At 34.5% G+C, this 27,689-nt stretch overlaps 1 protein-coding gene across 21 annotated transcripts in view; it reads left to right on the top strand.

Moving 5' to 3' along the window:
• LOC134546323 (bromodomain-containing protein 3-like) overlaps nucleotides 1-27,689 on the top strand; it is a 363,730-nt gene that overhangs the window by 27,418 nt on the left and 308,623 nt on the right. For 14 of the 21 annotated variants that reach the window (XM_063389071.1, XM_063389068.1, XM_063389075.1 and 11 more), the window contains exons 4-6: nucleotides 7,901-7,990; nucleotides 14,452-14,679; nucleotides 14,983-15,177. In XM_063389071.1, the coding sequence (XP_063245141.1) occupies nucleotides 7,901-7,990; nucleotides 14,452-14,679; nucleotides 14,983-15,177 (513 nt within the window). The remainder of the gene's footprint in view (nucleotides 1-7,900; nucleotides 7,991-14,451; nucleotides 14,680-14,982; nucleotides 15,178-27,689) is intronic. The other 7 variants (XM_063389079.1, XM_063389088.1, XM_063389082.1 and 4 more) reach the window with 1 other exon arrangement.

Below are 27,689 nucleotides of genomic sequence, written 5' to 3'. Positions count from 1 at the left end.
GAGTTGGCCTGTTTGTTGAGATCTGCTGATAATAGCCCAGTGCACACAAGCCTCTGTTGTGCAAGCATATACATATCTCGATTTGTGGCAGTCTTTGGACATGTACAGATTATGTTACCTACTAGCATACAAGGACTTTAATACTAGCTAATGCAATATAAAGATTGTTATATTTTTTACTTTGGTTCTTGTTGAATTCTCGGTAATTATTGAATGTCGCTGCTTTTTAAAACGGAAAGAAAAATCTGAAAACATGTTTTACGTACACTACACACATCCATAAATTTACCCTGAAGGGATGTTTTCCTAAGTACTACTAGTTTGTGAAAAAGAATAGTTAATTAGCTTACATTACTATACCAGCATCGGACGTTGCTGCTTCATGGAACAAAAACTAATTGAAATGAGAACTGAAATGTTTTTCAAGTATCAGAGATGTCCTTAAATTTACCCTGAAAACATTGTTTCGTAATTCCTACTGGTTCGTGAAGAACAGGGTTGCAACTAGTCTATGGCACCCGGGGCATGAATGGATTCATGCACCCCTCCCCTCTTTTTTTGCACATAAAATAATAAGCGGGGTCCAGGGGCCCTCCCACGGGAAAAATGGTGCTATTTAAGCATTTTTCATACCTACATGTAACAGTTTCTGTGCTACTGTAACTTCCATGCATGAACCCACTATGTCCATAAAGTAGTCCGTATAATCACTAGACTTGTTCATTAAATTGTCGTCATAAATGTTTTTTAAAGATTCAAATTCAACTTGCGAGACCTTTTTGCATCAAAGATTTTGATGATATCATAGCAAATAGAGGATGCTCTCTTGTGTTCTATGGAAATAATGCTCAAATTCGACAGTCTGTCTTGCCTCATACTATTTCTTAAATAATTTTTTACAATTTTCATTTTGCTGTAACTCTTTCGCCTGAAGAAACTGTTGCAGGAGAGTAAGAAATATCTTAAGGGCTGTGGTCAGGTTTGGATATTCTTCTTCAAGTCTGTGTTCGTGAATGAGCTTCAAGAGGGTCGTTGCAGATGCTGTTTTCATAGTGTCATCAACTACCAAGGCGTGATGGTGAAAACATTCCATTTCTTGAATTATTTCTTCTCCATTGATGTCATCTTTGTATGTTTCAGACAACCATTTGGCTGCAGTCTTCAAATCTTTAACTTCCATTTTGTAGATGTTATTCCCATTTAAAAAGCTAAACTTGTCATTAATTGCTTGAAAAGCCTGAAACTGGGATTTTAAGCCATTCGCTATTCCATCAATGATCTCTAACAAAGCTATTCGAAACAGATCGTGCTCTAAGTTGGAAATTTCATCTTCGCAGCATTCGTCAAGCATTTTATTCTTTTTTCTTTTCCTTTTTTCTTTAAAATTACAATGCAAGCGATTTCGGCGCCCCCACAGCTTTGCGCCCGGGGCGTATGTCCCGCTTGCCCCCCCCCCCCCCCCCCCCAGTTGCGGCCCTGGTGAAGAATAACTGTTTAAAGCTGATATTACAATACCTATGTTTTTGCACTGCCGCCTCTTTGATTAGCACAACTGTAGTCAACTATGAAGAATTAAAAATGTGCTAATTCTTCCGTTTATCATATTGAGGTTTATCCGTGGATCTTGAAAGCCTGATCCTGTTGGCTTGATCCTGTAGTACATGATGTTTGCTATTTTAATTTAGTATGTTGGAAGATCCTGTACATCAAAAAAATTTGTCATATAATAATGAATTATGATTTTAAATTGAATAAAAAGGTTTTTTTTTTCAATTTGTAATATTAATTCTTTCTTATTTCGCAATTTCTTTTATGTGCAGGATCTTCCGACGTACTGAACTAATGCAAGCATCATGTACCACAGGATCGTGCCTTCAGGATCTTTCGACGTTCTGAACTAAAACAGCAAGCATTTTGTACCACAGGATCAAGCCATCAGGACCTTTCGACGTACTGAATTAAAACAGCAAGCATGTTCCACAGGATCAAGCCAACAGGATCTTGCTATCAGGATCATGCCATCAGGATCAAGCCTTCAGGATCCAGGGATAAACTTGGATACATGAAATACCAGCTATAACAAACACAGAATATTTGATGGCTGTAATCAAAGAATTCCCTGGAAAGACTGAAAAATTCAATGTCAGCTACTTCAGTGCACAGCATGTATTCCTCACAGAAAATGAACGACGTTAACAATTCCATTCAAATTTTAGGCTCCCATTAGACTCGTTTGTTACAACTTGACTCAAAATAATACATACTTTAAATGCAATGTAACAAAACAAATATTTTGTAATACATTTACTTTTTCTATTAAAACAACAAACATGAAATATAAGCATTAAAAATTCCTTACAATTGCAATATAGTTATTTAAATAAATTTCATTATTACAACACCTATATGGACTACAGTTTAAAATAAAAAACCACACTGGTAAACAATGATGGCGATTGCGTGAATACATAGGTGTTGTAATGTAAGCTGTAATCAATTATTTTTTCACTAACCAGTGGAATCAAGAAACCTTTTCAGTGTTAATTCAGGAATGTCTGAAGTATATGGAAAACATATATTCCTATTTATCGTGGGTAAACAATCAATGGCAGCGGCAATGTAAAAGCACAGGTATTGTAATGTAAGAGATAAAATTTTAATTTTTTCACAAACTAGTAGTAATTACAAAACCATCCCTTGGGATTAAATGTAGAGAGATGTGTAGTGTGTGAAAACCATGTGTCCGGTTTTTTTTCTTTCAGCTCTAAAATGCTGCGACGTCCAATAATTGCAGATGTCCGATAATTGTCTATCGTACGTGATTATATAATGATTCATAGCAGAATTATTGGAAAAAATTATTATTCTCTGTACAAATAAAAATAAATTTTATTATATAATTGTATTTTCCACCAAAGATAATATATAAATTCATATTGTTTGTATTGTCTACTATCTTTCTTTAATATTAGCTAAAATTGTATTTATTGTTTACTCTGTGCACTTTTATGTTTACTATTATAAGAAGTCCTAGTGTACAATGTTTAATATTTAATCATGAAAGTTTTATTTTACTATAGTATTAATTTACTAAGTAAAAATAAACCCATATATTTTCATTGAAAGGGAATTATATTACCACTATATTTTAAGAGAGGTAAAAAGCTCTTGCTTATATAAAACTTTTGCAGATTATTTGTATTGAATTTTACCCAGGTCTCTGCAAAAGGTCTGAAAGTTAAACAGCCAGGCACAATCTAGAAGCCAGTAATAGAACTGTTGTTAGAAGTTTTTTTAAATTTTATTTAAACATGAAAGTACTAAACAGTATCTATATAGCAACTTGGTGTAGTATCAGTAATTAGAGTTAATTTAATGCAATTTATATACTGTCCTGGTTTATTGGACCCACTCATTTCTGTACAACAAGATTTTGTCACAAAAAAATTGGCTGATGTTTTCAAAACAACGTATAGTTATATCTTGGTATCTTTGCAAGTTAGTCACCAGCAAGGAAAAGTTAGGTGACGTGGTGCATGTGATTTGTAGAACCCTGTTTTTAAGGGTACATTTTCCTTTGGAACTAAGGTTACTTAGTTCTTAAACAAGAAACAGAAATTTTATTTATCTACTGTAAAAACCTTAGTGTCCACTGTCTTAGTGGAGTCAGGATACAGGTCGCTAGCTAGCGTAGAGGTAAGGTGCTCCGTGCTCCGTACTAGTCCGCCACAAACACAATGTGGCAAATGTCCTCAGGGTTGTCGTGTCGTCATTATCGGTGGCCTAGTCACTCAAGGTTGCCCAACAAGGTAACCTTGGGTGTCACTATGTACACAATGAAGACATGAACATGAGATGGATGGTTGGAACCAAGCACAAAGGCCATGGGTCTCGCAGGTGTACGCACACAGCCGTCCCGATTGAGAATTGCGGACTTAACTGCTGCTGTGTCTGAGTCACCGCTGGGGGTTTATGATGTTAATAGCCCATCAACTGAGTCGTTTCATTGTCACATTACAACCGGGTGCTTTCCCTTGCTGCACTATGCATTAGTGGCACTGAGCGTGTCACACATTAGCAGCACTTCATTGTGGTTTTAGTAGATCTAAAGGGGATTTAGAGGGTTGGTATCAACATAACATATAATTACAATTGGCTAATAACGTGCATTAATATAACATTTTGACACACACTTTATAAAATTTATTTTTATTACTTGGATGATATGAGCAGACTGGTGTTTTTCTTTTTAATCAGCAGAAATAAAGTAGGTGTAGATAACTGGCTAGCCAAGATTTGTGCTCTCATAGAAATTTTTTTTGATTACAGTAGGTTTCGCTACGTCTAGTTATGCTCCTTAAAACTGCACTGTAATAAAAACAGTGTGGTTAAAGTTATATCTTGCTATTCAAGCAATTTTAGATTTGGTTTATATTCATAGTAGTCTAAAAGTACCCATAATTTGCAAACCTTAAATCTTAAATGATTGTTTTAAGATGTTAGTTGTATGAAATAAAATAAAGATATGTAGAATTTTTTTTACAAGTCTAGTCTGAAGCCATCCACGATAAATTTTTAATTCAGACTGATAAACATCAAATCTTTTTTGAATTTATTGACGTGACAACGGCTGCACGCACGAAAAAGTGTCCCGTAACGCACATTGTCCCACTACGGATGTGTCCCGTTACGCTCATTGTACGAATGCGCCGTATCTCTCTTCCACTCGATTGGAACAACAATCGATTGACTTTTCAATCATGTTTTCGTCGTTTGAATTATTAATATTATATAATTTAACGATTGTCCACCGATTTTCAGCACAATCGGTACAGTTATTTAAAAGTAATGTCGAATTTTCAAATACGTTTTTAACGAACAATGGTGTTTTACAGTTACACATAATAATTCAATTTACACTCGGGATCTTTTGCACAATGTTTTAAAAAATATTGTAACACATTATAAATAAGTTTGGTGTATTTGGGATGCGTATTTGTTATAAAATCGTATTATAAAAACAAAATAATATAATTCCCCTGAACCGAACAAATCGTGCTCTCTATCAGCTGCAGCGGCAACCAGGCACTCATTAGTACATATTTTCCTTTGTTTATCGCGATGGGCATTATTATTAATGAATTATAAATAAAATTTCCTGCCCGGGGCCAAAATTGCATATCATTTTGAGCACTGGAAGGCATAAAAAAGTAAAATATTCTCGACAAATTTTAATCTGTGGTTTTGATTGCTTATTACAACAACATTTTCGACAATAAAGGTTAATTATTCTTGCATTTTAAAAATCTGATTACTAGTATAATTTTAAGTATTTATTCTTTTATTATTAAAATAAAAATTATTCAATTTTATTCATAAAAGTATGCAATCATTTCATCAATGTTTTGTTATGATGTTGTCATGTTAAACTATTGTCCGTTAACCGACTTTACAGACAACCAATTTTTTTTCTCTTTTTTTTAATGCAAATGAATTTATGTTTGCAAGTCCAACATGAAGTAATTGAAGACTGCTTTGGTACAATTTTTTTTACTAAACTCCCAAATTTGCCTTAAAAACAGTGCATTAACCATACAATGATTGAACTAAACAGCCAACTATAAATAATACACTGGACAGTGAAACACATTAATTTTCTCTGATTTTCCTGCAGTTCTTGATATAAATGCATGCTTTCTGTTCTTGTGAAAGGATTGCATTTTATCAACCAGTCTAGTATGACCTAGTTATTTCACCTTCAAACAATATATTCTATTTTTTTTTAAAAAGAGCCATGTGCAAAGAAAAAATATTTCCACTCTTCATACATGGCATGGATGGTTGGGTCCGTAGTGCTTTACTCCATTGCAGTTGAACTTTACTGTAAGAAGCCATCAATAATGGACTTATTCAACATACCACTATGATGTATACTTCACTCTGTGTTTGCCTTTCTTTGTTTACAAGGTAATATGTGCCTTTATATGTTATTTTCTTTTTATTTATAAAATGTGACTTATCCATTTGTTAATAATGTACCAGTGAAATCATTTATATAGGCCTGTATTAACATATTGGATTAATTGCAATTTTGAATTATTCACATATCTAAAGCTCCCTTCGATTATCACAGTTGGTTGGGTGTAACTGTAGTGGTACCATACGTCGATTCGGATGTCTCTCATATAAGCATTAGCATGATTAAATATACTTAATTTACTTGTAAATAGATAATTATTTGTGTAGATTTTCGCTCTTGCTATAGTTGCCAGTTCAATGAAAAATTCTATTTTAATTGTGAAACTAAATCCTACAATTTTTTCCAAATTCACACTTTGTTTGACCCAGAAATTGACATCACTGTCTTATTTTTATGCACACAACTTGTTACATTAAGGCTTGGTTTGCAAACTATGCAACACGCATAAGGTGCCCAAAATCATTAAGTTGCTTATTGGACCTTCGTACACTGAAAGCAAATAACACTTTTAAATTATAATTTTTAAAAATCTCATGTTTTCGTGGAAAATATTAATTATGAAAATAATTAAATTTTTTTCCCACAATTTTACTTTTTGAAGATGTAAGGTTGATAATTTCTTACGGGGTTTATAAATACAATCTAAAATTAGTTAATTTCATTTTGCAAGCTTCCATTAGCTGATACTATAATCTGAAAAAATATTTTTACAATAAAAATATAAAACAAGCTCTTTAGCCATAATCACAGGCATAATTAATTATGTGAACATCAGCAAGTAACAATATTAAATAAGATGACTGACCATATTTACCAAGGAATTATATAACTACCTAAAAAATAATCAGTGTAGTGTCTTAATAATTTCATCAATTATTTATTTACAAAAGGCAGTTTTGTATATGCATACTTAAAAAAAGGACATGCAAATGTTATTAAATAACAGTAAATTAAGTTATATGAAGCAAATTGTTGTTTACGGTGTGGTTCAGGTACATTAAGATAAATTATTTACTAGGATTATAGTGATTGTAGTGATTGTGACTTGGTGGAGGCTTCATGTTATAGGAAAAGAGTCCTACAATTACAAAATCATAATTCTGCTGAGAACTAGAGGTGTATGGTTTTCTAATGTATTGGGTGTATTTATATAGGAAACTCAATATTGTCTTAAATAAATGGAGCATGGGAATATAATAGATAATGACTATTGATTTACTTCTTGTGTAACCTATCATTTTGGATGGTGTAGTGTTTCCGTAGTATGTTCCTTGGAATCTTGTGTTAGTGAATAAATTCTTTTTTATAAACGCCTTGGATTTTACCATTTATTTTCATTAAAAGTTTGAAGATTATCTATGTTGGATTAGTACAGTGTTCATTTTCGCATGATATTTTACTTTCACTGCACTTCTTTTTGTCAACTTAATTTCATTGCTGCCTTTTGACTGGCAATAAGAAAATTTAACAATAAGTTGTGTACTAACATATTTGAAGCAACTTTGTGTCGAGTACTTTTACTTGTAATGTTAGCCAGCTGTTAAGTGCAATTTTTCTGGTCATTATAAATTGTATTTGAAAAACTTCTCTGTTTAGCTAACTTCACATGTTAAATGCTCCCTCCCCTTCCTCAAAAAATCAAAATATGTATTAAAAAAAAAAAACAAACTTTATAAAACTAACCAAATGTTTCGAAGATTTATACTTTACTAATTTTTTTATTCCCAAAATGTGGCTTCCGTTAATTTGTTACTGTTGGTTAAGATATTTTACAAGTTAGCTTTGGACATACATAATTAATTTAAATAGTAGTAATTACACAGTCTCTTTGCTTTATGTATTATATATAATATGTTCCTGCTGTCAAGATCTAGCAGATGGGGACTAGTGAGACTGTATAGTAATTCATATGTTCCACAGGTCGTAGCGGCCGCTACTCCAATAAGCAGCCGCGCGCCGTCTGCTCCAGGCGGTCGCGTCAAAGCTAAACAACAAAAAGGGCCTCAAAAGGTTAATCCTCATTTTCTTTTGCAATAGTATGGCCTTCTAAATGTTTTCGTGATACTAGGATATATATATACTTTATCAAAGAAATTTTCTCTAAATTTGGTTTTTGGGTGGGGGGTAATTTAAATTATGTAAATTTTCCTTGCACTACTCTTGTGAGTAACCATGCGTGCATATGAAGGCACTCTTTCCATTGCATAAATTTTAGTTTCTGTTACAAGAATGTGTCCTTTTCTTTTAATAGCAATTTTCATATAGAACTCAAATTTGTTTCCATTAAAAAATGACAGTTTTACCTTTCTACTGTAGAAAAATATTCCATATAATTTTTGGTCTGCAATTTAGTAGTAGAACAAATTTGTTCTCACAGTATTTCATTCTTAGATTAATTTTTTTTCATGTCTTTGAATTATTTATATTTACTTAAATTTGCCACAAAATTTTGGCAATTTTTTGATGGGTTACAAGGCAAACTAGTTTTGACAAATTCTGCAACAAAATGTCAGTTGTTATTATTAGGGGTATGCACTTTTCGTGTTTATTTGTTCACAGAATTCGAGATTATTTTTCTGGAAAATCGGTGTTATTTTTCTCTGAAAGGGAGGTTATTTTGACTACCAAAATGGATAACAGTAATACCAATTTCATATCTCAAGTGTCGTGAAAATTGTTTTGACACTTAATACACACCAAATACTAACTACTTAATATTAAAAAGATGACATTTAAAGAGGTATAATTAAAATTGAATGTCCAGTATTTGAAGTATGAAGTCATTTCTCAATTCTTATTTAAATACTTACTGTACTCACTGAATTGTTCACTTCAAACCATTGGCAAACTGCTTACTGTAACTTACCGCTTCAAAATTATTACAACACTTAATCAACACAGCAAACAATATTTTAAATGAAAGTTAACTTAAAATAAATGAATGAATATTAAAAACAACACAGTAAGTAGGCTACACTCACTAAGTTATTCACACTTTCTGTTGCCCGTTTCTTATGTTTTTCACTGCCAATATGCTTCGCACACGAATCTTTGCGGTCCCATGTCACAGACACATTACAAAAACGAAAGAAAATGGTTTTTTCATCGCTTGCATACAAATCGTGTTGTGAAAACTCTCTGGCCCGTTGTTTGGCAGTCAATACAGGTTTCGGCATTTTTGTCAACAAAAGTAATTACGGTAAATTAACGAATTTTTGTTAAAAATATTTACTACTTCGGATAAGTATGTAGGCCTACGCCACGTAAGTATTAGAGTACAACTACCACACCACGCAAGTTCAATTCACACCGTTTACAAGTTTGTCATATTCAACCACGCGCGGGACGGCCGTAAACAGCTTTGTTTTGTTGTCACCTCGTGTGAGTGTGCGTGAGCGAGACTGCGCGCGCAACCTACCGGCTGCCAGCTGCACTGCTGCTGCTGATTGCATCATTGTGTGAGCTCAGCGAGTAACGACGTGTTGTGTAGCTACTGCGTATTTGATGTTTTGTGTACAAGTGTATTAAACTATACTCACGTCTTTGTTTACATCGTTCAAGTTATTCAAAACATTCAATTTCACCTGTGTACATGTTTACACCGTTTTTCTTACCATAAATACTAAAAACATCGTCACATGTTCGCATGTGAGAGGAAGCAGCGTATCGTACTGCGTACTCTAGTTGAATTATGGCGGCCGTGTTGATTTACTAATTCTGCACTAGGTTAGGCCTACGTTACGGACTTTGTCAGAAGTACGTATATTTAGCATAGTTTAATCAAATAGTTATGGGATATCGGGTTTATTTGTTTTCAAACGTTAAGATTCGCGTAAAAATAGTATCCTATAATGTGGATATCGGGTTTATTCGTTTTAAACTGTTAAAATTAGCGTAAAAATGATTTTATTGCAAATTCGTGATTATTCGCTTTAAAATGTCAAAAATCGCATAAAAAATCGTTTTATCGCAAATGCGAATTTTGCATACCCCTAGTTATTATGTATGTTTTAGGTGTTTATTTATTTATTCACAAGGTTAAGTTTAATTGTTGCTGTAATCCAGTATATATGCTGATAATGTAAAGTATCTTTGGTTAAATTATCATTGTTTTCAATATTGCTACACTAGTAGAATGAAATGAGTGGTATTTATTTTTGATAAGTAAAATGAACACTGTTTCATTCGAAAACCAAATGACATTCTTAAAAATTACATTACCCACCTCAAATAGAGAACTAATAACTTACACAATGTGTGTTAAATGATGTGATGCTGCATTGTTTATAGAAATAGTATAACAGAGGCTCAGAAGAGTTCAGGTGGAAAAATTGTTTAACTCAAACATTACATGACAGTTAACAAATTTGAATTGGCTATATATAGAAATAAGATACAATAGAACCTCCTTTTTACATTATTGAAGGAATATCTGATAATTTTTTAAAATGTGGAAATGTCTGACAAATTATTTTTTGCTCAGAGAACTGTGATATTTAAGACTTTAAAATTCTGTTACGAGTATAATTTTGGGAGAAAACTCGGTTTGTAAGGTATAGCCGAATTATTGGTTCAGTTTTATTTATTTCTAATGTCTACACCATAAATTTAATTAATGCACTAAAGCTCTCCATCTACAACAATTAGTCTTACACTGGTCATTGAAATATCAACACTTTCCACTGTAGCTTGGCTCGACGGTGGCTCGCTCTTCTCGTCCTCCTCCGTCTGCTTCCTTCGCATATTGTGCCGCAGTAGAGTCCCCAACTATCGCTCGTTGCACCCGACTGGCTCGCCAGGCCTTCACTCGCAGGTATCGCGTCCTGATAGATCCAGTTTGCTCAGCAAGGGCCACTTGCTCTCTTCACCTCTCGCTGGTCGTACGAGTATCACCAGTATCACTCCCCGAGGGAGGGACTCTCTTCGCTGTTCCGCTCTTCGCTCAGAACTCTCATAGAGGTCGGCGTCTGTGCTTTTATACTCTTGGCAGACTTTCGGAACTGACTGAGGGGGATGGAAGTTTCGCATCACCTTGGGCCGACCCGATGCCTGAAAAGTCCAGAAAGGCGGTGTTTATTCGCGCCACTCTGTGTGGTGGCCTTGGAAACCTACAGAATTCCCAGGCCACTAAAAGGTCGTTGACAATGGCCTGAGGTGGGACGATGTGAAGGGAGAAGGAGGGGGTGCGAGGACCCTTGTTATCCGCCCAGGCACGCGTGGCATGCCTTACGTCAGTGGACGACGCGTGATGTTAGTGGCAGTGTGGGGCTGCCAGCCAGCTCCGAACCTTGCACGCATCGTAACAATACCATGCTCTGATAAAAACACAATTATTTATTAAGAGTGTTTGAAGTATATCTAAATAGAATCATTGCAGGGTGGCCACAGACCAGGAAAACCGGAAAAATTCAGGGAATTTAAAACAAGTCAGGGAGAACTTGGAAAAATCGTGGAGTTTTTTGATTGATCAGGGAAAATTTTGAGATAACCTTATTTCTGCATCATTATGGTTTCTTCATTCATTATAAAACCCTTGAGATTAGGTGTAACATTTTTACAATTGTATCTGTATTTTACCGTATTTACCAAAATAATCTATGCACAATTTTTCGTAAAAAGCCTATTGAAAAAGTACGTTGCACAGATTATTCAAAACTTGACAACATTGCATATTGCAAGGTTGGTTAACCTGCTGTTACTTAATGCATGATGGACATATTGCTTGTAGTTTAATAATGATTGTTTTGTAAGATGTTACAATGCTTACTGAAGGTCTGCGGTTTTAGTTATCTATGGTAGCTGAAATACCCTAAAATGATTAAAAATTGATAAGGTATCGTGAACATCAATGGGTGATTTGTGTGGACTTAAAAATGGTAAACTTTCTTCTCGAATAGCAAAGTGGCCACACCGAATATCCTTGTTTCTTGTGCCTCTGGGATAGAGACAAAACACACCCCTGCTTTATACAAGAGTGGCATAAGAGAGAAGACATAGTCGTTTGAGAAAAAACGTTATTAACGAATCCTTAGTTGAACAAAAGAAAATCATCTTCACTCCACTGCATGTCAAGCTGTGCCTTTTGAAACAAATGTAAAGGCTCTTGATAAGGACTGATCATGCTTTGCATTTACAGGGGAAAAATACCTCACTTGAGTTAGGAAAAAATTAAAGCAGGAATATTTAACGGCTCAGAAATAAGAAAATTCATTGAGGACCAAGCCTTCGTAAATTCCGTGAATAAGACTGAGCGAAAATCCTGGACTTCATTTGTTGCAGTTGTTGGAAATTTTCTGGGCCAACAAAAAGCAGAAAACCATGTTGAACTGGTAAACTATATGCTTAAAAAATTAAAATCCCTTGGGTGCAACATAAGTATTAAGGGGCACTATTTACACAGCCACCTACCCGTTTTCCTGAAAATTTAGGAGACAGTAGTGAGGAGCAAGGTGAAATATTTCATGAAGATATTAAAATTATGGAGGACCGCCATCAAGGAAGACGGGATACGTACATGATGGCAGATTATTGTTGGAGTTAAAAAAAGGACTGTTCCAAGATATATTCAAGAATTTCAGGGTAAAGAAGCTTCTGAAGTGTTGAGTGACTAGTTGGTTCCATCAATGACTTGGTACTTTATTTATGTACATAATATGATATTTGTATAAAATAATAATTTAATTTTTAATTTTTAGATTTGATTCATGTATATAACCTAAAATGTACAATTCACTAAAACGTTATATCTTAGAAATTTGACCTTGTAGGCAAAAACTAATGCCATATTTTAATTCAGGGTACCAACAAAATATAAAAAAAAATCCCATTTCAAACTATTGTGTATTGTTTATTATTTATAATGATGTCTATTTGCAATTATATATTTGACAGTAACCATTTGGTGTCTTTAAGTGCCCTGCTGTTTCTGTTGGAGCATTTTTTTCAAGTTGTTAACTCTCATAGTTCTTCAACAATTCCTGCCTTACTGAATTAATTTTCTTCCGTACTAAATTAATTTTATTTTATCAGGGGACTTTTACTATCATTGTGCAAAAATAGTTAATCATCGTCAATTTTTAATGGCAAAAACAGAAAACCTGAAACAATGAAATGTTATATTTACTATATTTTATTTTTTATGTTGTTTGAGGAAAGTCAGTGACTAAACTATTTTTAGTTAAGCACATGTCTGAAAACTAACACTACGAGGATGCTTCAACCTGATGGCAAAGATGGCAATAAAAAAAAACATTAGTAGGAACATTGTGATAGGGTTCAACTGTTTTCAAGAGGAAATTTGTGTTCACTCTTGCATGTGTGTGTTGACATCCTAGAAATTATTCTTTGCACATTTAATTTTTATTATTTATAATCAGGGTGGCCAGCCAACCGGGAAATCGGGAAATACGGGAAATAGCCAGGATTTCTTAAAAAAAACCAGGAATACCTGGAATCAACCAGGAATTTTTATTAGAACCGGGAATTTTTTTTATGAAGTAACAATCACAATAACATACGGCTGTTAAATGAGAACGTTCACCACCCGTCGAAGCAAGACAGTGTGCTCGTGTGCTATATTTTGTGAAAGTTAATTTGTTCATATTGCATTTAAAAACTTTTGTAGTACGTAAGAAACCGTTAACAATTCAGACTTCCATACATATTATGTTTCTGTATTCAAAAGCAACAGCATTTTGGCTGAAAATGTTGTTGTAGGATGGTAGTAATTTCTCGCACGGCATGTTGGTAGCACTAGTTTTGTATGTATATTTGTTTTTACTTTGCGCTCATGTTGTTGCGTCACGGTATCACGGATACTTTTCTCGAGTTTTTTTTAAAAGTTTAGTTGTGCGGGACGTTGTTTTGAATCTTTTAATCTAACATGTAATTGGCGCAGACTATCAAAATGTTAACGAGTTCGGTCACCACATACAATGACAAATGTACGGAAGAGTTTGAATGGGTGGAGAAAGATCCAAAGTGCGGGACAAACGCTATTTGCAATTTCTGTATTGTTAAAATCTATATCGGTAGCATGGATGGGAAGAACAGCATTAGCCAGCTACGCAAGAGGGGCAAAACACGTGCGTTTGGTGCAAGTAATTTTTGTGACGTGAGATTATAAATATTTTGTTGGTGGTAGGTTTTGTTTTAAGCAAGTTCATTGATTTAATTTTTAAGCCTATAGTTAAGTTGTCTATTGTTTAACGGCAATAAAACATCATATTGTGTGTGCTTTGTGTAACAAAAATGCAAATTGTATGCAAATATTGATAAAAACCACCCTTGAAAAAACCTGGAAAAAACCAGGAATTTTATCATCCCAGAAGAGTGGCCACCCTGATAATGTTTCCAACTTTTGTGTTATTACATTTGATTTTTTATGTATTCAGTGCAAAATGTTAATTTTGGGGAGTGCCAGCAGGTTGTCACCACATTTGTTGGAGTCAAAGACCTGCATGTGTGTGCAGGACCCTGGCACCAAACAAGACGCGAAAGAATCGACTGTTCGGGATGAGCCGCGGTTGGATCCCATCAATGGTGTTGTTCAGCCGCCTGTCATTCCACCGCCAGACCGTCCGGGTCGGGTCACCAACCAGCTTGTGTTCCTGCAGAAGAATGTGCTCAAGGCTGTCTGGAAACATCAGTTCGCCTGGCCGTTTCACCAACCTGTCGATGCCAAGAAACTCAACCTCCCCGTGAGTATGACTGAAGTGATGGTAGTAGGAGCTGTTCCATTTTATTAGACTGTACCTTTACCAAAGGAACCGTTGTAATGTTGTTGGCATAATCTAATCATGGGTGAATGTTAATATTAAAGTTTTTGTATTAAATTATTTGGTTAATTTTTTTAGTGAAACAATTATTATACTTCAGATTTTTAACATTAAAAGTGCATGTTAGCACAAGTAAGGATAATTTTTTTCAGCTTGTGAACTCAGTATCTAATGTTTTACAATAATATAAAAATTAAATGTTTTTTTTTCTCTCTCTACATGCAGGACTACCATAAGATCATCACACAGCCCATGGACCTTGGTACAATCAAGAAGCGCTTGGAGCACAACTACTACTCGAGTGCTAAGGAATGTATTCAGGACTTCAACACAATGTTTACCAACTGCTATGTGTACAACAAGCCTGGGGAGGATGTAGTTGTAATGGCCCAAACTTTAGAAAAATTGTTCCTTACAAAGGTAAGTCACATAGGAATGAGGTTTATCATTAAAAATGATGTTGCTGATCTACAGTGGTTATAGTTTTCAAGTCTTAATTTCTTTGTGAACAAAATTATAGTTCAACTTAGCTCAGTTTGAATTATTTATGGTAGGTTCATGCAGAGAGCATGGTAATTTGCATAACTGAGTTATTCTACTATTTTAAAGTTGTTAAATACAGTGAAACCTCCTTAATACAAACCTGAGGGGACAGAAATTTACCCACTTTGTAATAACGAGGTTTGTAATAACCATACCTTTCCATAATGTGTACATTACATATGTCAAAACAAAAAAAGCACAAATTTCATTATTAATTTTAAAATATTTCAATATTTGTATATAGTATATACAGTTAAAAAACATTTTACATAATTTTTAAAAAAATAATATAAGTATTACAAAACTACATAAAAAAAAGTCACTTAAGTAAAAACAAGGTTAGACTACGTAAAAGTTAACACAAAATGTTTTACAATTTTGAATGATATGTTGCTAAATATTATTACATATCTAGATCACTGAGAAGATTTAGCAGGGTGTCTACTGACCCTGGAAAACCTGGAAAACCTGGAAAAATCAGGGAATATTGTAATCAGGGAAAAATCAGGGAATTTTGTTAAAAATCAGGGAATTTTTGTTTGGTAGGTTGTAGTTGGCATTACATTTTTTGTTTATTGATCTGCTTGCATTGACGTAGCATCAAGTGTATCGCGTCCCATTATTTTATTTTTGGATGGAAAATAACGAACAGTTCCCACGTCCATTTTCTTTTCTTTACCATCTGATTCGGAAATGGCGTTAAATCACGTGATACAAACTGGTTCAAGCTGGTCTGTTATCCTGCTGACGTACGTACTGCAGCATGTGCTTCCCACGTTCGGATTATACCGACAGGTGCATTTAATTTTAAATATCTATGGATGCCCTTAACGTAAACTGGGCATTTTTGTTAGCTTTGAAAATACATATCACAGACACTTTTGGTGAAGATTCGCCATCGTTGCTAGAAATTGGTAGCTGTGGGCTTCATACGGTCCATGGTGCTTTCAAAACTGGAATTTCTGCTGTACAATTGGACGTTATTAGTTTTTTCAGGCACAGTTACTATTTGTTTATGTATGTACCTGCAAGGAGAATAGAATAGGGAGCGTTCAAGTTTTACGTAATGCAATTTTTTGATATTTTTGACCCCCCCCTCCCCCCCATGTAACGCGCCGTAACGTTTTTCTGTACCTCCCCTCCCCCCTAGTAAAACGTTACGTAACCCCAAGTGACCATTTTTACCTAAGTCACAATTATGTGGCGTAACGTACTGGAATAAGTCACTAAAATACCTTTGTTATTGTTTTAATCACGTTAATGTTATTTATTAACATTTGAAATGTCTTGTTTTTAAAAGCAAGAGCTTTCTAATGTTTTTTTTGTCCTAATAAATTTTTACTACTCAATCATACATTTAGCAATCATACATTTAATTACGTCGTTTTCCTGACTTGGCTCTGTCCTTACACACTTTTTGCTTTATCCGCCATTGTTCTTCTCATGCATTCTCCTATTTTAGCGTTTACTAATAAAGCTATTAAAATTAAATAACAAATTTTATTTCTAATAATTATTTTTACCTTTGGCAATGCAATTACAAACTTAAAACTAACTGCAATAAAATATATTTGTCAAAATATAATCGTATTTAAGAATATGATCGAACGAAAACGAAAAACATTTAAAATAAAATTAGCCATAATTAAAATAAGTAGATTGTAAAAAAAAAAAACAATTAAATTGGAGTTTTACTGCTCCTCTGTCCATGGGTTTGCCAGCCACTCAGATTCTTTCATTACTGGCATTCGGAGAGCAGACGAAGAGGGTTAGGAATTGTTAACCCGCTTGCATCAACTTCGTCTTCGTCGAGCCAATCGGCATCCTCAGACGATGTTTCACAGCGACGCACAATGCAGAGAAGCTCATTTGCCCTTCTTGCAGCAAGTCGCTGTTTCCGTACTCGACTTTCACGAAGGTCTTGGGCAGTCTTGCCATGCATGTAACGATTGTGCATTTGCACACTCTTGTGGGATGTAAAAAAAACCCACAGGTTGAACATACTCGGTTGTTTAGGTCGGATTGTACTGATGGGCAAAAGAAATCGTAAGGCATCTACTTTAACCCTTCTAGAGGAGGCGACAGATCAACAGACAACCTCACAAGAAGTGGCGAAAACTTGCATGATCCTCTATCTATCTGACTAGGTACCACGAACTTGTTTGCGGTTTGAAGGATTGGGCAGGGTGGCGGCAGGAAAGTTTCTGGAAAGACAGATTTTAATGCACTCCTCAAGCGGGAACAGCAGGATTCATCCGCACATTTAATAATTTGCAATAAATATTGCGATTCACGGACGTGAGCGCTATACCTCGCCATATTAGAGTCTGCTGGATCCTGCAAGCTATCTTCAGGGTTTCTATATTCCGCCGAAACATCGTAGTTTTCAATTTTCGTACAGTCGGTCGAGTGCTTGGAGCACATAAACGAAAAGGGTTGCCATCTTGGGAGAACAAAATACGAACAATTCAATTGGGAATCCTCCATAAAAAATAAACGAAAGGGTTGCCAACTTGGGAGATTTTAATTCACTAGTATTTTATTAACCTTTCAGACCAATCGCCTTTTGTACCACAACATTACTGTTGTGATGAGAGAAAATCTCACACATAGAAAACAGTGTATTTTGAATATCAATACCTATATAATTTCTAATATGGCGATTGGAGTCTACGTTGACAACCGAAGTATAACGAAGCCATCCGAATAGCGGTATTATTTGTTTCAACTACTTTACTGGAGTGACGAGAAAAACTATCACAGCTGTTGATAAATAAATAAATAAATAAATATATATATATATGTGTGTGTATATATATATGTATATATATATGTATATATGTATATATATATATATATATATATATATATATATATATATATATATATATACACACATATATATAGCTTTACGTTTGTACGTTTAGAGTTTAAAAAAAACAATATTCACTAATCCTGTAAAGCAAGCAGAAGCAATTTTGTGAAGGGAGAAAAAAAGTTTTAAAAAATGTGTGAAAGAATCTGTCTCTACGCGACCGTTCTGAAGGGTTAAAAAAAAAAAAAAAATGTGACGTAACACGTAGGTCAAACCCCCCCTCCCCTGTAACGCATCGTAACGTTTTACAAGACCCCCCCTGCCCCCCAAATTTGTTACGTAATACTTGAACGCTCCCATAACTGGATCAGAGCTTTTTTCCAAGAAATTTTGTGCAATCAGATGGAATACTGCAGTTGCTGAGCGTGCCATGAAAACGTTACTCCATCTAAAGAAATTTGTTAGTGAAGTTTCTATTTCATCTGTGTCTTTCAGTGTAGTGAAAAGTGCTCTTGAAGATAATCTTCTAGAAGTAAAATTGACATTCTTCTACTCTTTGGCATCAGAGCTGGAATATTTTCTCACAATGTTCCAAAGTGATGCACCCATGGCTCCTTTTCTCTATGATTCACTGGTAGACATTTTATTAGCTTTGGCAGGAAAGTTTTTGAAACCAGAGGTACTGAAGAGCTTTAGAGAGAAACGCAATGTATCTCGATTGGATGTAGATAACCAGGAAAATCTATTGACTGCTAACAATATCAAGTTGGGTTATGCAGTATGCCATGCCATCAAGAAAGAGTAAGTACCAGTAAAGTCTGTCCTGTTACTGAAAAATGATGTTAGGACTTGTCTAAAGGTTATGGTAAAAAAACTTCAAGACAAAAGTCCCCTGAAGTACAAACTTACCAAGGGAATTTCCTGCTTATGTCCGTCTGTGGCTTTAAATTCGGGTGTGAGGAAACAGCGTGTGAATTACAGTTTAGAATTTTGTCTTTAAAACAAGTGGCTATAAGGACAAGAAGCTGATAACATTGAGTGATCATATCAGTTGGTATGTTTCTCGAGAAGACTGGTGCTTTGATCACTTGTGGATGCTCATCCTTAAGGCACATACCGTAGCTGCCAAAACAGGCCTTCTAAAGTTTGTGAGGATGATGTTGGTACTTTCCAATGGAAATTCATCATTGGAAAGAGGATTTTCAATGAATTCTAATTTGCTGACTGAAAACTTGCAGGAAGAAATACTGATCGCACTAAGACAGATGTAGGACTTTGTTCAACGTTCTGGAGGTGTAGAGCATGTTGATATCACCAAGTCCATGTTACAGTATGTAAGAAATGCTAGTTGTAGGCGTAAGGAAGCCCTGCAAACAAAACAAAAAGAAAAGGAAGCTACAGACAAGAAGAAGGTAGAAAAAGAAGAGTTGAAGAGGAGATCAAGGCATTGCAGTTGAAGAAGGCTCGAGTGTTGGATTTGGCTCGTTCTGAAGCAAGTGCAATAGACGCAAAAGTTGAGTCACTGCGGAATTGATGGGCGCTTCTTTTTACTTATGTTTTTGCAAAAGTAAGTGTGTGAAATATTTGTAGCAGCATGTTTTATTTGCCATCAATTGAGTCACTTTGGCCACGTCTGGAAGAAGGTATTTTTTTTTAATAATTTAAGTGAGTTGAAATACTTTGAAACCCGTCAATGTACTGTTATGCAGTTTTTTCAGTTTTGTGGAACGTCGTAATTGTGTTACAGAAAACCTGGAAAAGTTCAGTTTTAGACCTGGAAAACCTGGAAAAATCAGGGAATTTCATTTACTAGATCTGGTAGACACCCTGATTTAGGTAAAAAAAATGAACTAATTTTGGTCTGCTTTTCATTTTTTTTGAATACACTTTGGACGAAGCCACACAGTTGGTCAAAGGCTTTGATTGTTTCAGTGTCAGCATCGCTGCACTGTATTACTGTTTCCAGAGTATTAAGAGCTTGCAAAGCTTCAGTTCTTTTGGGCAATGCAAGTGTTGGTGGCTCCACAGTCTACGGCTTCTGTGTTAACATCACCATCAGTGGTGTCACAGTCTGTCAACTCAAAGTCATCTGGTGTGGAAGATGTAAGAAGTCCGTCATCTATTTTTACAAAACTGTTACATAAACTGTTCCGTGAAATTTAGCTTACTTTGAAGAATTTCCCATTCCTCACTATCCACACCAGCACTGTCGCCAGTATCACACGAAGAAAGGCCAATTGAGGCAGAACTGCCACTGGGAACATGAATGGTGGGGCTGATACTACCAGGGCTGCAGTCCTCTGTAGCAGATGATAGTTCAGGGCCTGAAGCTTCTTCATTGGTGGCTACTGCAGGGACTAACTTCTTGAAACAGTTTTGAATCACTGTAGGTTGAATGCTATCCCAAGCCATACAGATATTTCAAATAGCATCCAAAACATTCCATTTAATCAGCTGTTTCTTGGCATCCAGGCAACGGACAAGAAATTGGACAAGTCTCTTTCGGTATATCTTTTTGACATTATTAATAATGTCTTGATCAAGAGGTTGCAAAATGCTGGTGGTGTTGGCAGGTAAGTACATCAACTGAATGTTGTCCAATTTCAGTGATTCAGAAGAATGAGATGCGCATCTATCAAGGAGGAGAAGAATCTTTCTGTTCTTGACAGCCATTTTCCTATCCAACCGCAACAACCCTGTGATTGGCCCTTGCATCACTAAGGGGCGGGGTTACGATACGGCCAACAAGATGGCAGCACCATCTTTTTTGTGACGTAAATGGGAAAATACAATTATATTTGATTATTTTATATTTCTTTTTACGATAATTTGAGGATTAGGGTTGTTTTATGGGGGCAAGTAATAAGATTCCCCAAAATATGGCAATATATTACAAAGGCACCCGCACTCTTCTAATTCCAACCAATATGGCGGCAGCTTGCTGATCGTTTAATATCACTTCACTGTGATATTTAAAATGAATTTGTTATAGCAATAAGAAAACATAATTCGTAGGGAGTTTAGACATAATTGTTATTTATGTGCTTTACTTTATCTACATTTCGTTTTATACATATTTTTCGTTGTGAAAGTGAAAGTGTTGTTTCAACATGGCCGATGTACGCTGTTTTATAACCATTATAAAACGAGATGATAGTATTTTAGTAGTTGATTTGGTAAAATATAGTAGTCCTCTGAAATTTTCTTCTGTATTTCACATGTGGAATTCGTATATTATCGCTGTGCAATCATATTCAAGACTTTTATTTTAAAATGGCATCAATAATATCTATTTCGAAGATGCCCCGAAGGTTTTTATGACGAGAATACAAACTAACTTTGTATTATCAGGTATTAAATATACGCGAAAACAAGTTTCGGGTCACAGTAGAACTTCGAATTACATAATATCCTATATTTCGTAATAAACAAACTATTTAATACTGAAGATCCTATTCATGTTGCTGGGGATTTCAACAGGTTTGTAATAACGAGGATTTTGTATTAACTAATATTGTATTAACCAATATCGTATTAACGAGGTTTCACTGTAATTAGTTATGTATAACTTCATCAAGTTTTGTTTTTAATTCAGTATTGAAAATTTCACACTTCTACAAAAATTTGGATTGAAATTAAAGGTTATAGTGATTTAGCTACATTTATTTACCAAAGTGAAATCATGTCAATAAATCATGTTAAATATTATGCGGAAAAAGCCAGTTATTTCCATTGTGAGCAGATACTTTTAGTAGTTAAGTTCTTGCTTACTTAGTTGATTGCTAGTTGTTTATTTAGAATAATGGTAAAAAACTTTTTATAAATTATTTAAGATCTAAATCCAAGTTAACTACACAATTTTTTTTTCTCTTTTCATCAGCTTTGGTTGTAATAAAATATTTCCAAAAAAAAATTTTGTTTTTGAGTGAAAATATTTCTGGGCTGAATAGGGAGTGTTGGTTCTAGAAAATTTTGTGTGCGAAAAAAATTTTCTCCACTGGGAATGGATGGGTATTAGGAATTATTTGTGGTGACAAATTTCATTAATTCTCCATACTCTTTCAAAGGAAAAATTTCCTTTTTATTGTGTAGGCCTCAATCTAGTAATTATATATTGTTAGAGGCAGATACAGTGAAACCCTGATTATCCGTTTTCCAATGGACCATGAGTAAAAAACTGATAATCCAGGAAATCCTACAATGTGGGAACACACTCTAAAGTTATCAAATGCACAATGTATGTACTATTGCAAAAACTATCAGTGAATCAGTTAGGTATTTCCATAAACTGACACCAGCAGCACACTGTATATACACTTTTCATGGGGACAAAGTAAAAAAGTGTAAAAAGCGGGAAAGTGTAAATAAAGGGAAAAGTAAGAAATACGTTAAAGTTAATTAAAATACAGTCACATCCTGCAGCGTTCATAACAAATGCGGGCTACATTACACATCCGCATTGCACCACAGTAAAAAAATTTTAAATAAAAGGGCCGCAAATTGTACATTTACCGTCAATAGCGCGCCGTGCGCGGAGAAAGGTCATCGTACTCAATCAGCTGTTATGACGCGACGTACCCGCCGGCTGGCTCTCTGTTGTCTGAGCTGCGCATGCGCAGTATAACTCACTCTACGCTCCGCCCAGACTCGTGACCTTCCATCAGCAGTCAGCCAATAGATGCGAGCTTAGCGGAAAAAAATATAAGCTCCACCTCCCGTGTACTAGTTTTGTCCAGTTCTAATACCAGTTTATTGGTATACGCACCAGTTTTCTCGCTGCCGTGACGTGTTCAAGTTTACGTTCACCTTGATTTCTTGATACCAATAATTAATTATTTACGATCCTCAGATATAAATGGTTAGTTTAAAAAATATGCGTCAACTGTACAATACTTCCGAAATTATAAAATACGTTTAAAACAGTTACCAAGACTCCGCTCATTTTATCTAGTGAGGTTTATGTCTCGTACCAGTATTTCGGCTAAGTTGTGACATAAATATAGTAACAGAACGTTTATACATTCGTGAGTACGTTTTTCCCGAGTACATTTTAGATTGCCTCCTGCTATAATTACTCGGACTTTTACACGCCTAGGCTTAAATTATTATATGTTTAGAAATAAAAGCAACTTTTCATGTTATAAAATATGTTTATTTTGCGATTTAAAATGTTCACTGCCGACTATAAAAGTTACGTTTTTCACAATGTTTTTAGGCCTACTATCGTTGTTACGTGATGTAAATAGCGGGATGGATTAGATTTTTGAGACGTAACTCGCGTGAAAGTATTGTATTGGATTAAATGGGAACCAAACGGGACCTGAAGAATATAGTGCAAATAACGGGAAAACGTAAATAACGGTAACGTAAATAAGGGGTTTCAATACTTCCTTAATTTTTTTAAATGAACAAAATGTGCCATCCACTGGGATGTTTGATGCCCGAACTTGCTGGAACCAAGAAAACAAAACTTTCTCAAGCTCACTGTATTTCGACTGTCTTGCCATTTTCCGTTTTTTTGAAGACTGGCCGAACTGACTTGCTTGTTTCCGAATCTCATTTCTTCTAGCGAAGATAGAATTAAGAGTTGATGGAGGAATACCATAGCGCTTTGCCAAATCAACCCTTTTTCGCCTGGATTTTTTTCAACGGCATTTATAATTTCTAAACGCTCTTTAATGGTTTTAACCTCTTTTGTAGGCCGATACATAGCAATGAACCTTTACAAATTTCATACGTGCATTAGAGTTAAATGCGTAAAGCTAATTTACCGTAAACAAGGAAAATCTCGCGCATATACGGCCGGCCACGGAAACGCTAGGATGAACAATTTCGTCTATGTTTCTCTCAGGATTTCACTGCCGCTAAATAGAAACGTGTTTATGTTGGGCTAGTATGTACAGTATATCGACCACGGGTATATTGATGTGTCGATTATCGCACAAAGCAAGAACTATCGTGCGAGCGTTAGCTTTCGTCTGTTGTTTTATCGAAGTTGGTGAACCTGTTAGCAACAGCGTCATGCTCACTTTATTCGTTTTGTTTTAGTAATGGCCGCCATATGTAAATATTGGTATTGCGTGTCATGTAGACACGCGTAAACTGGAATATTTCTCGGGAATTTGAATGTGAAATCGGTAAAAGGCCTGTAAAGTTCAACCCGTTAAACCGGGTTAAAAAATATTCGTAAACGATGGAAACGGGATTTTTTTAACATTGTTCTTGCGGGATTTTTTCGGGACCACGGACATTGAACAATAAAACCGGGAAATTCTACAATGCGGGAACGAATAAACGAGGTTTCACTGTATTTTTCAAACACCGCAAAATACCAAAAAATAAAGCTCACCTTATTTAATTGTATAATACAGTGTTATATCGCATAATCGTCACACCGTTATTTTAGGGCGTGAAAATTTTGAATAATAATATATTCTCACATTAACGTCTCATGATTTTTTTGGTCCTGCTGTTAGATTCTGACTGCTTTGTGTAGGTAATAACATTACAGGATGAAGCACCATGTAACAGCAATCAGTTTTGAAGTTTTTTTCAAGAATTGGGAGTTATAATGGGAAAATACAGTAATTACAATATTCGTACCTGCACAATGCAATTTCCCGACCATAATGGTCTAATGTTTCGGTTCCGCCATTTTCTCAGTAAGATATATGTTATTTTTTTCCGTGTAAGATGTTGCCCATAAACTTCTTTTCCCGTATAAAACTATGTATTTTAAAGTTGAAATATATTATTTAGTCGGAGGTAACCACTTATTTTATTACTAGAAATATGAAGTTTTCTGATGTGTAAAATTTATTTTAAAGATTTTTTCAAACGTTACATTTATCTTTTTGTCTTGCCGCTTTGTACCACTTATAAAAATGTAGTCAGCACTAGTTAGCATCATTCTTGTTTGGTTGTGTTGATTCCCATATAGAGTACGCGCACGTAGTCAAATATCGATATCGATAGCTCGCAGATTGCATGCAACGCGTGCGCTCTGTCTTGTGCAGAGTTAACTACATTTGATTGCCAGCACACTTCCGTGGTGAGTGTGTACTACGACGAGAGTTATGCGCTCTGGCTCACGTTCAAGTGACGTTTTTCTGTTTAAAGTTACACAAAATATGCGTTTGTTGCATGACTTATTAATTTAAGTCATTTGCCGTGCCTTTGTATACTCTACTTTTTAAATAAATGTACTTTTCATGAATAGGTATAGTTATTATGAATAAATAAAATGCTTTTTTTTTGCATAAAAATTGCACACCTCTTTTCAAATTGGAATTTAGTATAAAATTTGTGATGATTATGCGATACAACACAGTAACTGCAAAATTAAAACAAAAGGCTAATTTGCAAAATATTGACACATTTAGCTCATATTTACACTTTTAACTCAAGTTGTTCACTTGCTTTAGTTATTTATGATGACAATTTGCCCATTCAGTAATATTACAAATACATTTGCAGCAAATTTCCATTTGATTCTGGCACTTTTATTTATGTTTGTTTATGTTGCTTTCAAAGCACAAGTTGCAGTGTCTATAGTAGTTAAGTACAGCTGTTAAGCTGTGTGAACATGGTGGTGATTGATTGCAACTATGAATTTAAACATAGTTTCAACTACCGTGTTCATATTTTGCCCATAACGCAACATTTCCCATGTTCGTATTGATGTAGTCCATGGTCAAAGCCAATTGTATTTTATTTTTCTGCTGCTGGTATATGATTACAAACAAAACTGTTGTATTATGATATTACATGTGTAATATGTCTAAAATTTGTGTGTCCAATCGTTGATGAGATTAGTCTCTTTTTATGTTTAGCCTGCAACTGATAAATTATTTTATTGTTTGGTTATCCACTGCAGTCCACCATCAACAAACATGTGTGAAATACATTATTAAAACTCAATTGAAATCCATGATTTTGTGTTCTAGTGAAATTCCTCTCCCCTGCCATAAGCTTTAACAGTCCTGATTGTTGTGTTTTACTTTTATCAATGAATGTTTATATTTGCATTAAAACTAGTGTTGGCTCGAATCCCAATTTTCTCGAATCCGAATCTCATAGAGTGCCTCGAATCCACCCCTCAAATCTGAATCCAGGTTTCAGGAGACAAAAATGAAATAATGTGCAATAAATAAAAATTTTAACAAACATAAAATGCTTCTCCGTAGCTTTGTTACTGAGATTGTTAGCTATATTTTCAATTGGTAATTTGTAATGATTTTACAGTTTTTTTAAATGTCGTTAACCTATACCAACATATTTTACAATATCACTTTATTATATTTATACCTAACTTAATCATTTGATAAAATGATAAACTACTTGAAGTATCACAATGCCATCTTGCAGAATAATTTGAAAACAAGAAAAAATAATTTCAAGGTTTCTCTCTTCCCCTCCCCCCCATTTAAACAAAAAAATCTGATTTTTTTTATAAAATAAAACATTTTGGGTTTCAGAAACTGCCTCAAAAATATTCATAAGATCATCTACATAACTTTCTTAAATTCTACCAAAAAATTAAAATATTTTATTTACTGTTAAATCATTAAAACACATGGTAGGTACTAAATGAAGCAGTACATCAACTCTTTATTTTGGCATAAACAGGGCATAACGTACACAATGTTTACATTTATAAATGTTGTATAACAACTATAGTAAATAAAAACATGGAGATGGGGCTAAGCGTATGTTAAACACATTTTAACATGAATTCACATATCATTAACAATTATTTTTTGGCCTTACCTATAAGATTAATAAAACATTAAGTGTAAACAAAACGAGAATAAGTTAACACAGTATTATTTTTCGACTTTGTTCTGATATTTACCGGGAAACTAGTTTTTGCCATTTTTTGAAAAACAATTTTGTTTTTTGTTATGTTAAGTAATGAAAGAAATGTACATAAACTAGATATAAATATAAAATGTGTTGCAGCTTTTACTGTAAACAAAGACATCATTTATTTCCCCCCCTCACCCCTTTTTTTTCTAAATAACCATATATATGAAGATACATGATGTACAAAAACAACAACAAAAGCAACTTATGACATTTGTGGTGTTCGAAAATAAAATTGATGGGCATTGTATTAAAAAGAAATTACTATGTTCGAGATATGTAAAGCTACTTTATTTTTGAAATTTGTTTCCTGTGTTAAAGATCTATTACCTTACTTTTCAGAAATGGCGTCGATCAACTCGCATAAACAGTTGTGTTCCGTGCCAAACTTTGTTTTTCCAAAAAAAAATGTTGAGAAATTTTGGAAAAAACTTAAAAGCAGCAGAATATTGTCATTTTCCGCAAATTTTGCGCTTCATCGTAGTTTTGTGTCGCTAAAAATGGCAAACTATACATTTATATTTATTTATATTTATACTAAGTTTTCCAGATTAGTACATGATATGTATAATTTACTTAGTAAATATATATTAAAAAAATAATATTTTGGTGAACAGTATTAGAATAAGTACAAAGATAAACATAAATGAGCCTAAGAGTTGCCAATGTTGAATTTTTTAATTGACTGTTTTTACTCTAAATTATTTTT

Source organism: Bacillus rossius, chromosome 1, assembly GCF_032445375.1.
Source record: "Bacillus rossius redtenbacheri isolate Brsri chromosome 1, Brsri_v3, whole genome shotgun sequence".
NCBI classification, from domain to species: domain Eukaryota; kingdom Metazoa; phylum Arthropoda; class Insecta; order Phasmatodea; family Bacillidae; genus Bacillus; species Bacillus rossius.
This window is presented reverse-complemented; position numbering and strand designations above follow the sequence as displayed.